Source organism: Chelmon rostratus, chromosome 10, assembly GCF_017976325.1.
Source record: "Chelmon rostratus isolate fCheRos1 chromosome 10, fCheRos1.pri, whole genome shotgun sequence".
Lineage (NCBI taxonomy): Eukaryota > Metazoa > Chordata > Actinopteri > Chaetodontiformes > Chaetodontidae > Chelmon > Chelmon rostratus.
Genome location: NC_055667.1, coordinates 18,058,779 through 18,073,849, shown reverse-complemented (window position 1 = coordinate 18,073,849; position 15,071 = coordinate 18,058,779). Strand labels below are relative to the sequence as shown.

At 43.0% G+C, this 15,071-nt stretch overlaps 1 protein-coding gene across 1 annotated transcript in view; it reads right to left on the bottom strand.

Annotated features, from left to right (window-relative positions):
• LOC121612562 (poly(rC)-binding protein 4-like) overlaps window positions 1–15,071 on the bottom strand; it is a 34,952-nt gene that overhangs the window by 10,226 nt on the left and 9,655 nt on the right. Inside the window, exons 2-8 of the mRNA XM_041945532.1 lie at window positions 12,084–12,273; window positions 11,870–11,893; window positions 10,456–10,488; window positions 7,817–7,933; window positions 4,515–4,646; window positions 2,179–2,307; window positions 893–967 (exon numbers count right to left, since the gene is read on the bottom strand). Coding sequence (XP_041801466.1) covers window positions 893–967; window positions 2,179–2,307; window positions 4,515–4,646; window positions 7,817–7,933; window positions 10,456–10,488; window positions 11,870–11,893; window positions 12,084–12,191 — 618 coding nt within the window. The 5' untranslated portion in view covers window positions 12,192–12,273. The remainder of the gene's footprint in view (window positions 1–892; window positions 968–2,178; window positions 2,308–4,514; window positions 4,647–7,816; window positions 7,934–10,455; window positions 10,489–11,869; window positions 11,894–12,083; window positions 12,274–15,071) is intronic.

Sequence of the window (15,071 nt, the reverse complement as noted above, 5' to 3'; positions counted from 1 at the left end):
AAGTATTTCACCAGATGAGAGGAGGCGTAATGAAGAGCAACATCGATCAAAGTCATGAGTTTTGTAACATATGTCACACAGGTTTGAGTGCATCTCACAGAAGGAAAAGCGATGTGAGCCGGCATGACAAATCTCCCGAGCACAAGCGAGCCCAAAGGCACAGAAACACGCTCCACCAGTTTATACTGTCTCTGCCATCCATTTTCATGATCACCCTCTTCTACCAATTGTCTGTCTTGCTAGCACCCTCTCTCAAAATCACAACTGAAGCATGATGTGTAAGTGATGTGTTCACGTCCTTCAGGTAAAACATATTCAAACAAATGCTGACCTTACATGCCCTTTTGTGTTGTCATGTATATAATGCAGAGATGTTCACAGCATTTTTAACGTCTGACCACCTAACTGGAGTCACTTAATGCAGGTACTAGGTACTTGTGGTGAATTTAGGATTCACTGTGTGACCTCTTTGTCTAAATGTGAGGGGTATGTGGACAGTAGTAAGGGTGGTGGGACAGCCCAGGGCGGGGCACGTGCCTCATTTTTGAATCCCAACATTGAGTCGGATGGCAAGATGGCAAAATGGCAAAAAGGGGCTGGTGGGTGGTGCTGGAAAAGAACCAGTAAAATGTACTGGCCGACCTCATCGGAAAGAACCCTGCTTACTTTCTCGCCTCCAGGCAGCTGGCCAATCACATGTGTGGTGAACACGGTTTACATTGTACCCGCTAAAGATCTCCATGTTATGATAATCATTGTGAGCATGCTGGCATGCTCACCAGTCTAACCCCAAGTCTGACCCCCCACAGCCGTGAAGGGGGATCAGCCCCACAGTTTGAGAACCACTGTGCGAGTGTACCATAATGAAACTTGTGTGAGCAAAATCTCTCACCTGGTTCCCTGCGATGAGGACTGCAGCTGGTGAGGGGCTCGGCCGATAGGGGATGGTGGCCCCCTTCGGGGGAGACTAAGGAGTCAAAAATAGGACAATAAATCTTCATCATAAATCTAATAGACTTAAATAAACTCCACACATCTGCTCTGAAATGAAGTCAGCAGCTCTATTAAAGGGTTCATCTCTAAGGGCAAACTGTGTTGATGTCTGTAGTAAAGTAAGATACAATAGCAATTAATGATGAACTAAACTGCTAATGACACTGACATTATTCCCCCCTTGTTTTTCTTTTGATAATATTAGTCATTCGTTGAATAATTGAAGCAGCGTGGAGAGAGTTCTTTGAGAATAATAGCTCTGAGCTTTAGTTTGCGTCGAAGCTGCAGGCTCTGCAGTGGTGTGACCTCTGGATAAATCGAGCATCCCCTGACAAGGAGACATGTGAAGATAAAATTCTTCAAACACCAATAAGAAAAGGAGATTATACAGTGTACATGTCGCTGTATATCTTATCGAATAACTGCAATGTCGGTGATACTGTTTTTGGCTTTAAAATGTAGAGCATCTTTTCTGCGGGAGCAGTCACAGCAATTTCTTTGTATAACTTTGCATAATTTAAATCTTGGAGCCAAAAGCAAGACGCCTCTGGTACAGAATCCTAATGAAACTTGCAAGCCTTTGAAGAAAGCCCTGGAAAACTGGATCAAACTAGCAATTAGTCAGTCAGGTCCAGCTGCAATGCTAAAACAAAAAGGACTTGTGCACTTGCATGAACACACAGGGAGAAACTGTGCTTGGGGTTGTTTTTCTCTCATCTCCTCCTCGATTTTCTCAAGAGAGCTGTTGTCTAAAGGTGGACAGATTTTGCTGCGGGCCAGTTTGTTTTCTGTTAGCGGCTTCGTGTCCTCTCCAACAATACTGAGCCGCGACCTGAGAGCTGCACCTTTTGACTCCATCTGATGACTTGCCCGGCAGATTAAAGCCCAGACGGTCCAAACAATGACGGAACTGCATACCGTCTTGATATTTTCTTGTTCAGCAGCGCACACCGCTATGTAACGCTGTCATAGGTAGCGTTATATAACAAAGACGACTAGCACGGCCTACTAAAAATGCATGAACTTCTGCCGCAGTGGAACAGACAATGACTGCATGCCGGTGAAATGAAAACATGAATGTCAACAGCAATTAATTCCTTCACGTAGCTGCAGCAGCGGAGCTCTGACAAAATGTCAGCCGGGTGTGGGTATGCGGAGTAAAGACAGGAATGGTACGCTTCCTACCTCTAGGATTACTGTGCAGATGAGCTTGACACACTGGATTACAGAGTCCTGATTCCCAGATATCGTCACCCCTCGCTCAGTGGAGTTGGGCAGCAAATCCCCTGCCACCTGTATCTGAGCTCCAGTGCTCTGCAAATGATAGGGGTTTAAAAAAAAGATTAAGTCTGATTCCGTAGATAAGAAAAGTCATGATTTCTCCGCCATGGCTCCTTTCCGCGCCTCCCTGCTGGCTTTGCTGACCTTTTATTTTACCACCTATGAAAGAGACCAACTGCCCTGTAGTACGCTTAACATCAAGTCCTGTCAGGTTAGAGATAAATGAAAAGTCACCCATGGTCAGGAGACGTAATTCTCTCCATTTTAGCTGATATATTCCTAATGTAGCATGTCTGCAGGCAAGAGGGAGTGCTTTTCGTGATTTATCTGCATTTGCGATGTCTGGCAGACTGCGGGGTTTTTGGAGGCCATCGTTGAACCACACACATCACAAAATGCTTCTGTAAGTGAGCATGTGTCCTGTGGCAACCAAACAAACAAAACAGATCTGCGACTGAAACAAATCTGGGTTACGAGCGGGACAAGAAAATCCGTCTAACCGCAGAAAATCGACTGGATGCCGCTGCCGGTGAAGGTAAGGGCTAAAGTGAGAGAGGCTCTATTTGTAGATCGGTACAGAGCTAAAGTTACAGCGTCAGATATCTCTGGCAACAGATCTGATAAGTTTAATCCTAATGTTTCAGCTGGGCCTCAGTGTAGTCAGGAGTTTTTCCCTTTCAGAGTTGCCACTGCTGACTCACATCGTGTGTTGTGTTACGTGATACATCTGGACTGCGCCGTCTCAATTATTTCCTGCTTTAATAATGTGAATCCAATTTCAGTCAGGTGTCAACCTAAGTGCAGACACCACCACTTTGAAACGTCTCAAACAATTGGCAGTGTAGACATGAACTTCTGTACAGACATTCACGTTCACCAGAGGATGAATCCCAGTTACTTTGATGATCCACTAACTTTTCATCCAGTGCCATCTTTCGGTCAGAATAACTTCAGTTTATCACTTTACCATCAGCCTCCGCTGTACTTCGTTTACTGCCAATTAGCTACTTTAGCATGCTAACCACATAAACTAAGGTGGTCGACATTACAGCTACTCAACATCAGCATGTCGACACCGTGAGCGTGTTATCATCCCCAGGTGATAAAATAATGTAAAGAAAAATATTATACTTAAATGATACTTTATGAAGACCGTACTAAGTACACTTTGTGCTACTTTTGTCACATTCAAGTATATTTAAGTGTACTCAAGTAGTCCTTGAGCACCGCTTGAGTAATACTTGAGTATACTTCAAAATCATGGTTCATGAGCAATCAAAACACTCCGGCAGTACGACTGAATCATATCACCAGTGTGTTGGAAATATACTTTAATATACTTAAAATGAAGTGAAATTGGAGTACACTTCAACTAAATATGCTAATAGTGTATTACTAAGTGTATTATTAAGGACTTGAAAATAAGTCTACTTTATTACTATTAAAAGTATTTGTAATCTAGAACACAATTGAGTACAATTTATAATACACATAGAATAATATACACTTTTTATGTTTTTAAATACTTTGAATACCACTTTAAGTGGTATATAAGTATTTAAGTATCTATATAGAAGTACAATTTTTAATAGTATATGTCAAACATACTTCAAATTAAGCACAAAAAGTAAAAGTGTACTTTTAATGACTTTTCTATTCTTAAATTATATTTTTAATACACTAAAGTATGTGACTTTTTGACCTTGGTGGTGTTTGCATTTAGCTCAAGGGTCTGCTGTGTCATGTGCAGCCTCACGGAGTTGCTAGCATAGCTGCAGATTCTTAGACTTTCTAATACTGCCAGTGCAGCTTTGTATTTTTTGTATTTTTATGTAAATGCTGCTTCTGGTCACTCGTCTTTAGCTCTAAAACACATTCCATGTTATGATGGATGACAAACTTTTCATGAATTTATTATTTCCTACTATTTTAGATAAACATGACCACCACCTCTCTAGCCTTATTGTAGTGATATACTTGAACTGTCGTGGCTGTGATTTTCATTTAATACACACCTAAAATGTATTAGTGCAGAAGCAGGAGGACTCACACTAATAGGGCTAAAAGCACAGCAGGGCAAAAAAATAAACCCCCTGCAGAATTGTGTAAAATGAAATATCTTTCCCTTCCAGCTGCAGTTTTTCCCTCATCTCCAGGAGCTCTCTTCATATTTCAGCGTTCGCCCAGCCTGTGCAGCGAGGACGGGGAGGATGGAGTAGATTTGTGTTCTGGCTGCTCACCTCTCTGATCTCCTTTATCTTGGCCCCTCCCTTCCCGATGAGAGAGCCACACTGGCTGGCAGGGATGACCAGCCGCAGGGTGACTGGTGGCTTGGAGCTGATGGTGCCATTGGCCACCAACGCAGTCAGGTCCTGGAGGGAGATACGGGCAAAGAAGAGAGTCTGTGGTGAGAGTCGGCAGCAAAGAATGAGGAAAGAAGAGTCCCAGGGGAAAAGATCAGGCAGCAAGGGGTCACAAATGGTGGAAATGAAGGGAGAGAAAAGCCACTGGAGGGTATTATCTCCAACAATTAGGACTGAACAGGAGCTGAATTTCAATGCAGCTCATGTTATTGGTCAATTTGGGGATTCACATAAATCTAAACATTGCCTTCGGCATCAGTTTTATGGTCAATGCTGGAAAAAACAGGAAACACTGAGTGAAATTAAAATCTACCCACTTGTGCCGTGTCATGATGAGCCAGGTCAACATATCACTGCTTACTAGCATTGCCTCAAAACAGGCACTTTGTTCATGATTTAAGCTCAATTTCTACTGCACCAACACGCACTGAACAAAAGGAAAAGCTGATGGGATCCATACTGGAAGTGACAGGTGGAGCTTTGGGTGGAGGGCAGAGAGCACAAAGAGCAATGCAGCATACTTAATCTGTATGTTTCAGTACAGTCTGACCCACAAGAAGTTGACCAGCACTGTATGTGGTCCAGTGTAGCGTGGGGTCTGAAGGCGACCAAACTGTGCTTTGAGCTTCAGCTGCATAAAACTGAGCCAGAATCTTCTGTGCAGGTGTCCTTCCTGCTGCATGCACACTGAACCTGGTCACCCTGTGATTTCTTTCTTGAGAGCCATTATTTTGACTTGCTTGGCTGTTTGTCTTCGATTAAAGAAACTGCTGTGAAACGGGGTTCAGTTTAAAGGAAAAGCCCAAAATTTTAGCACATACATTTGTGTGTTTCCTTGCTAAAAAATACCCGGCCACCTCTAAAGCTCACTAATTAAGATGTTTGTTTCAGCTGCACAAGAACTGACGCGTAAAAACAACAAGATACAGCTCTCTGGATCTCTATGCTATGCTAAGCTAACTGTCTCCTTGCTCCAGCTTCATATTGAAATCACAGATTTGAGAGTGGCATCTGTCAGAAGGGTTGCAGTCCAATTATACACATTTTAAAGGCGTACAACTTTAAAGAGACAAAATTTAATGATACGGCTCACTTATTTAACATCAAATTAAAATGCATATGCACATATGCAGCCAACATGTCTGATGATAACAGCAGCCCGAGAAGGAATGGGCACAGAACATGTCAGTGTTATTCATATCTCTTGTATGTATTTATAAGTTTAGACAGATCAGGTATTTGAATCAAGAACCTCACTGGCTTGATGAGTGTTTTCGCCGTGCAGGTAGCAAACATCCTGCGTCTGCTCCGCTGTGGGTGGAGACTGAGCTTTTAATTAATGAACAGCGTGCCTCTGTGAAGCTTTGAAATGTAAATACGCTGCGCTGTCTCCCTTCCCATCAGAGTTCAACCCACAACAAATGTGTGACAGAATGCAAAACACGCCAGTTGTTTTTGAACGGTTTCTGCTTGCCACAAAATTAGCAGAGTTTGACTTAAGATGGGACAGCGTGGACGCGGGACCTCAAGGGATTTTACTTATGAAGCGAACTGCGTAATGTTTCCAATAACTGTGAACTTTAAATTTGAAAAGCATATTTTGATGTGGCTCTTGTGCCTCTCCGCTCCGTGTCTATATTTAGTGAGGCGGATCAGGCTCTCTGACGTCTCGTCTCATTAGAAGAGGGGCACGCAGCTCCTCTGTACAATCACAAGACTCTCGGCGTCATTTTCTTGATTTGATCTAAAAATATGAGCCACATCTTAATAACCGTGAACGTTCCCATACTTCCATGTGCCATGCTAGTTAGAAAAATAGAAAAAAATCTCTGAGCAAATTAAAGAAATAAGACAGGAGGTTACACAAGCACTGCTCACACAAAGACTGGCTGGGCTTTAATCCCCAAAGCGTATTGTATTGCTGGTGAGATAAGGACTCCAATATGGAGTGATTATGTGGCTTTCATGCATGCTGCTTCTTGACACCTGGGAACTAAACACATGCACGATACTGTCGTGCATTTAGTGCGCTATTACTGTGGAGCCTTTTTCAGATCCGACTGCTTAATTTGCACTCACGTGGAAGCAAATAATTTCATCAGAAACGCACAAAACTCACACTCACGAGTGATCAAGTCCACCTGAAAGAACTAAGTGATCCTGTGTAATCATAAACTACTGGGACAGAAACAAATGCCAAGTCTAATACTCAGCGGCCAAAAAGCAGATTATTACCCTTTGTTTTTAATTAAAGGTGTCAGACATACAATAACTCAACTATGGTAGTAGCGGCGCGCAGCGGGTCAGCCAACACGTTGCTATGGAAACTCAAGAGTTTCAGGGTTGAAAAGAGGTGAGTGTGAAAGATCTTTAATGAATACCGCACTGTGCTCCAAGCCAGCGTGTGTTTACTGAAGGCTGTCGACCTGAGCAGGGAGCACCTGTTTTCTTTGCCACCCTCTGCTGTGATGCTAAATCAGAGAGAAGACGGCTCTCACTCCACCGTATTAATTAGTGCTGTGATGGACAGTCGCCATGGGGACTAATAGCATGAGGAACCTGTCATATATATATCTCATTAGCAGAGTATGAAAAGACACACCAGTCCTTCTCATTAACAGGTACAAATTAGTATCATTTGTCCTTTCTTTTTTGAGTGGACTGAGCATGTGTTTCCCAGTACAAACTATGTTTATATGAGGTGGCCCAACAAATGACAAACAGGTTGCTGTACAACACACATCATGTCATTCCAGTTACACTAGTCAAAATGGTTTCACAACAGCAGCTAAATCCACTTATCCCAAATTATCATCTGCAGCATAATCTTATCTGAAAGCACATCAAGTGCTATAAAACACAGCTAAAAATGTTCCCTCCATCTCTTCAGTTTAGAGCATAATCGATAGTGATAAAAGCGCATTAGTGATAATGTTGAGGAGAAGCTCAGGAAATGTTTTCTTGTAATAATGTGGCGAAATGGTCTCTTTTTTCACCTCTCTCATGCAAGTTATTCCGGCTCCACCAAGACTTTGACAACTTCCAAAAACTCGCTTCATACATTTTCACATGAAGTGATCTTAAATCTTATCCCGCTTTGTAAGATACCATGAGGACATGAGCTGATTTCACTCGTGTGCGTGACGGCAGCCAGCGGCATGCGTTACAGTTCCAGTTACCTCCTCCAGTTTGTACGTGATCATGGTGAAGGCTCTGAAGACGCAGTCTGTGGAGCCGGTGATGGTGATGATCCTCTCAGGACAGGAGCCCTCTGAGATGTTGACCCGAGCGCTGCTCTGTGGGGAGAGAGGTCATCGGGTCAACTGATGGTCGACATTAACAGAGCAGTTTGACAATGTGGGAAATATGCTTGTTTACTTTCTTGCAGAGCGTTGGATTAGAAGGTTGATACCACTCTCATATCTGTCCATTAAATACAAAGCTACTGTGCTAACAGCAGCTGGTTTATTTAACAGCTGGGAACAGCTTGTCTGGATGACTCAAACAAGATATAACAGGTAAGTTAGTGAATGTGAGAGGTGGTGTAGGCTGACTGTGCTACCTTTGGACAGAGGCAGGCTAGCTGTTTCCCTCTGTTTCCAGTTTGAATGCTAAGCTAAGCTAGCCTGATCTCATGCCAACTTCTTGAATAACGAGGGACTAAACAAATTACAATAAATAGAGAATATTAGCTAACCTGGCTAAAAATCCACCTACCAGCACCCCTGAAGCTCCCTAATTAACACATTATGTCTGGTTCTTTTAATCTGTACGAAAATGATGATTGTAAAAGAGTAAAAACAAAAATTAGTGGTTTTCTGGGGGGGACTATTTCTTGGCGGGGAGCAGTAACTTCCTGGAGGTGCTGGTTTTCAGTTCTCGACAGAGCCAGGCTAGCTATTTCCCCCGGCTTCCAGTCTTTATGCTAAGCTAAGCTAACCGGCCACTGACTGTGCCTCCGTATTTATCACACAGACATGAGAGTTGTATCGATCCCTTCATCCAACTCTCACAAAGAGATTTTGTCCGAAAAAATTAAAACTTTCCTCAAACTTTTCCACTGATCTTCTTGTGGGTATGTTTCAAAATGCCAAGAGTGTTCACACTGAGACTCATTGTACAATACAGCACACTGGCAGGAGGTTCAAGTGACACGATGTAGAGGAGGTGGCACTAAAAGCTGTGCAGCACATCTCTGTTTCTCAGACTGACAGTCTTACAGAGTTTCTCCTCTGGGCTTCGCCCTCAGACGATCTATCTCCTGCCCTCCTAACATTTTGTGTCCTTGTATTTCTCAGAGTCACATGAGCCAGACAGGACAGTACTGTAACCTCTGGGATATTTTCTCCAGTCACTCCAGTGAGTCATGCTCCCACTGTGGCTGTAATGCCTGGGGAGTGACTGACAGGACGAGGCTCATACATTTGGGAAGTAACAAAAGCCATAACCGGCTGGCTGGTTGGATGGATGGATGGATGGATGACTACCATGGGTGAGTGGTTCATCCAGCCGCTTTGCAGGGCTGCATTGTTCCATGACCTCACTATTCCTCTGTTTATCCTTCTGCCTCATAAAGTACAACATAAAACCTCAGCAGCCAGAGAAAGAATCAAATATATCGCAGCAGTGTCAGCCTAATTAGTTTTTAACACAAAGAGTTAACCAAGCGGCATGAGTTTGGCTGCACCCTTGAGATTTGCAAGAGTGAATGAAGGGGCAAGATGGGAAAAAGGAAGTTGTTTTAAGCGGGGAAGGAGAAAGAAAAGGGATTTGGTGAGAGAGCAGCTACAGGAGGGGTAGTGAATGATGGAGAGAGTGGATTTAAATTGAAAAGGTGCCTTTATCGCCCAAAGGGCAGTTTGGACAATGTACCTGCTCTGTATGCTTTTCAGACTCAAAGCTCACAAACAGGGAGATAACTGAGCCTTATTATTAATACATGCAGAAAGCATGAGCACTATTAGAGGCCTTCTGAGGGTAAACTGTTTTCTCTTGACATGAACCAACTTGTGGGCAGATGTGGTTGTTCTGTATGACATGCTGACACGGCAGTCACTCACTAACATACAGTATGTATGATCAATGGTGCCATGCCACTGTTTTTTTCCCACCTGTATTCCACGAATGCCTCCGTCCCCTGTGCTGCCTCTGATTGACTGATCTTTTCTAACCCTAACCATGTAACCAACCACCTGCCCCTAACCCTAACCAAACAACAAACACTAGCCAATCAGAGGGACACTGGGTGGGTCCTCCCAGACTAATGGAGTTTCAGAATAATGTGCCATCTGAATAACAACCGATGTGTAAACAGTGTGTAACTGTTCTAGCTGCTGGAGGTGGAGCTAGTTCAAACTACTGAATATATCCGAGGGGTTCTAATACACACATGTGTTTTTACGAATTTTCCTCTAAACTCACAGAAATCTGAAACGTGACCCAGACTACACAGCTTTTTCTAAGATATTATAAGCCAAAATGTTTGAAAACCACAGTGTTTAATAATACGTTTCATTTCAAAGGCTTGTTATATTATCTATTGTGTAAAATCTTCATCCTAAAAGAAACTACTCTTGTAACTAAGGCTACCAAACAAATGCAGCTGAGTAGAAAGTAGTGGAAGGAGTGGAAGAATAAAGCAGCACAAAATGGAAATACTCAAGTGAAGTACAAGTACCTCAAAACTGTGCTTAAGAACAATACTTGACCAAAAGTACTGAGTCACTCTCCACTCCTGTGACTGGCTAAGCAGGAAGTGAATCATTGTAAGAGTAATGCAGATGACGAACAGTTAACGCTCTGAATCACGGGCACTGACCTCTTCTCGTATTCGTTTCACCGTCTCTCCTTTCTGGAAAAGAGAAGATGAAGGACAGCTTTAAACAGAATCAAATGTGCTTCGGTTTGAAAAGTACTTACATCACAGCGTACCCGACCTCTAAGTGAAACCTTCCGTTTCAAACCACGAAAGTCTGATTGGAATTCAGCAGAACGAATTTCAGCTCGAGTTTCATAGTGCAGTGCATCGCGGTGGTGTCCTTTGCACCGCTGTCTGAAAGAGCTATCAAATAAATCTGTGCGTCTGAAGGGGACGTACACCTGCTGTAATGGCTGTATATGCAGTGTGTGTGAAGACCTCCCGCCAGGGACAAGAACATTTTTGTCAGACTTGTCACGCTGCAGCACATCCTCTGCTGGTTTTTAGATTGCTTCTTCTCCTGCCCCCTCCAATTTCGTTTTGGCTTAAGTCCATCCGACCTGTCACACCTCTGCTCACACCTTCATGCGTCCACTGATGAACGCTCCCTTACAAGAGCATCATAAATAGCACCACCTTACACACACCGGGCTAATACATGTTATATTCTGGGAAAAATTGTTATTATATGTGGTCCATCGTGACTCTGGTGCCGGTCTTCTATTGATGAGAAAGAGATGAGAGGTTTGCCAAAGAGATGGGAAGGGAAAAAAGGCTTGGAGGGTGGAGTGGCGAGTTATTAGCCCAAGTACTGCAGATCAAGTGCCTCTCTCTCTGTCGAGCTGCACAGTATGTGCCAAGCTCATCTCTCAATTTCTCTCCCTTTCTGTTCATTCTCTATTTTCTGATATTTTGATTTCTGTAGCATCCATTGTGACATCCTGCAGCACTCTCTATTTTCTGAATTCATTTTTTTTGTCCCTGTTCTTTCTTCTTTTGATGTCTTTTGTAGGTGTTGTATTGCGAGGTGCGATTGTGAGAGCTACTGAAGCAACACAGAGCAGCCAGGCCCCTCCTAACAGACAGCAAAAGTGCCCACAAGGGGCCAACAGTAATATGTCTGTGGAGCTCAGTTTCAGCAGGAGGCTTCCAGTCAGTGCACTAATGTTTTCGTTTGATGGATCACCGTGTTGCATTATGGGTGGTGGGGGTGGTGGCGAGGTCTTAAGAGGGTCGGTTTAAGGCGGTTACATTTAGGAAGGGGATATCCAAAACAAGGATTGATTGTTAGAGGGCTTTGAGGAAAAGGATTTTACAAAGGCTTGTTATGAATCCACAACAATCACCCACATCAATAAGATGTTTGGCTTAGAACAATGGATGATAAGTATAGATTTACAGAAGATTTGACACAGGCATAGCATCTCAACACATTGACCCCATCTGATAAAGGAATGTTATTCTGTTTTTTATGATTAATACCTTTATCTATATGCAGTATTTTGTGTATTAGAATAAAAATAGCAAGTCTCACCTTTCCTATGATGCTGCCAACCTCCTGAAATACAACAAGATAAAGGTAATTACAAACACTAAATACAATTTCAAAAAGCAGAAAAATGTATAATCTCTATGTAACATTTTCTTATTTAATAATTGTGTGAATTTATCGTGTTTAATTTACGAGGCTGTTAATCTTACGTCGAAGGTTCATTCGTTCATAAACAACGTGAGCGGGAGGCTCGTACCTTTCCGTGCATGAGCAGTCGTAGTGTGAGGGTCACTCCCAAGCCCCCGTCTCCAAAGTCCTGCTCACAGTTCATGGTGATGTGGGAGTGGCACGCAGGGAGACGCATGAACAAGGCTCATTCGCTGGTCACACAGTCAAACGAAGGCCAGCGCTCGCTCTCTGGCTCTCCGGCGTCCGTCAGTGCTGCTCTGAGGGAGAAAAAGAGTGAGCGAAGTTCAAAGGCATTTGTTAATTACGTCAAAGGAAGCGGCACTGTTCACCGAACGTTATGTGCCACTATTAAAACTAATGGCCGCTCATTTCTGGGAAACCGCATGCTCGTACGGTATCTAATTGCACTGTTGACTAAATGATAATTCCCAGAGATCAAAGACATTCAGATGAACTGAGGACAAATCCGAGCCTAAATCAAACACATTCATACCATCAAATCAAGTCTCTCTGTGAGGAACTTCTTCATTAGTTTGAGTCGATGTGATATTGATGTTGACTCAAAACAAAGTCATAATGAAGACCGTTGTGTTTGCAGGATATTGACCAGGAGCACCAGCAGTGTCAGCACTGTGAGCTCCGGGGCCCTAATGGACTGTGGGTGGCCATTGATGACTAACACGCCATCTTCATTATCCGACGAGCAGTTTCTCTCGCAGTGAGCTGAGTGAATGTTGAAATTGGATGCAAAAAAATAAAAAATAAAAAATAAATAAAAAATGGAAATTTCATATTAGATGAGGGTGGCATGAGATTCATGCAAAGTTAATCAAATTCAATTCGAAACAGTTTTCATTAAACTGAAAATGCTCTGAGTTTCTGCGGGGACCTGGTTTTATCTACTCCATCACAGTTGGTCGGAGAGAAGAAGTAGAAGAAAAAAAATCTCTGTTATGGGGAGATGGAGCAGAATTTATGCACAGATAGCAAATGAGAAGCATCTGCGCTGATCCCAGAATGACAATGTGGCAGCGGCTGTGTGCATGTCAGTAATGTGACAAACGGTATGATGATTAATGTGTGAGTCACCTGGCTGCTCGCCGTCTCAGCATGATGTAATTAGTTCATGGAATTATTCATGTTTCCTCTTGATTTATATTTGCTTACATTTGTCAGTGTGGACAGGGAAAGCAGATAGATAAACAGGCTGTGTGATACATAAATATAGCTACACGCTGTGTGATTAGCAGAACTTAAAGGCAGAGACAGAATCGCCAGAGCACACGACAAATGCTTACAAATGCTTTTAATTAGGGCTGCAAATAAAAATTATTTTCCTATTATCTGTTTAAATATAAAGTCAAAAATGATGATCACAGTATCCTAGAAACCTAAGGGGTTGCATTCAAATGCCTTGTTTTGTTCAAGCAACAGTCCACAACCCAAACACATTCAGTTTACTGTCACAGTGATCAAAGGAAAGCAGTAAATCCCCTCATTGGAGGGGCTGGATCTGGAGAGCGTTTGTCATTTTTACTTAAACGAGGCTAAAGCTGCCAGCCGTACTCTGTCAGAGCTGCTTGCTGGATGGTCGAATGGCTTCGTAAATCCACCACCCCCCACCTTTCCGACACCGGGATCAGGGTGGGCTGTCCGACCATTTCTGTAGCTTTCCGAAACCGACAATCTGACATGCACACCCATTTCATGCAGCGATTGGCCAGCTGTGCTGGGGTGAGAAACTAAGAAGCGACTTTCACTTTCCATGAACGCCTTCTAGGTGAGACCGTCTAAAAATGAACGACAGTATCTCCATATTTTAACAATGCCGCGTCTCTCGTATTGTACTTTGGGCTTTGTTGGGGAGTCTTTCCTCATACGAACCAAGGGGCTAAGGATGGAGGGTGTCGTACTGGGAAGCCCCTTGAGGCAAATTTGTGATCTTTGATATACTGTGAATAAAACTGACTGAACTTAACTTTGAGCTGAAAAATGCTAACCTCAATAGCAATGCTAGCAGGCTGATGTTTGCAGGTACATTATTTGGGTTACTCAGTCAGCCATTGATATTCAAATACATAACTTGGGAAATATAAACAGACCATAGATAACTTTGACAGGGGAAGTGATTAGGATGCATCCTCTGGGGACCATGAGTATTTTTACCAAATCTCATCGAAATCCATCCGATTGCTGCTGAGATATTTCACTAAAAAAAGAAAAAAGTCAACCTCATGATGGTGCTACAGGGAAGGTCAGGGGATCACCAAGGGTTGAATGTCCACACAAAATGCTAATCCATTAAGTAAATGCTGAAATATTTCAGTCCAGACTACAGTGGACCAGACAACTGACCAACATTACCACCTCTAGTGACATGCATCAGTGTGGCTAAAAATCATGTAAATAATGAATGAATCATCAAAGCGGTTGCTGATTAATTTCAGCTTTCTGACTCAATTAGTCGAATCAGCTCGACTCTCAAGCCCATAATAAAATGTGTTCAATTTTAACAATGCTTTTCTGATATCTGAGGAAAAACCACACCTGACAGTGGAATCCTTCATCACCGTGGCTCATGTCAGCCACTCATATTCAGTAACAACACAGTAACAAACTGCCCTCTCCTTTTTCACTCATCAAGGCCACTTGTTTGTCTGCCAAGTGCATTCCAACCAGCCTACAGAGCCACTGCACACCAGCCTACTGCTGCAATCCTACTGACACCGCCTGACATACGCTTGTGAGTGTTTTTTATTCATCTGCATGCTGTCTGTAGATCTGGTGAGCTATGTGAGGAGATCATGTTTAATAAATGGGTGTTATTTTAGATGAGATTCAGTTCCTGAGAGAGTTGTAGGCAGGTTTATTGCTTTTGCTTAGTGCACAAGGCCATCGCTGCTTCGCTGATTTATTTATGCACCGGATGCTTGCAAAGACACGTTCAAATGCTCACACGCATCCTTCTTAGGATGTCATAGAGCTTGACTGCCTGCACGGGTTTAACATTCCCTCCATGGCAGCGGCACAGTCTGACGTGCCAACTCGCCAAAAT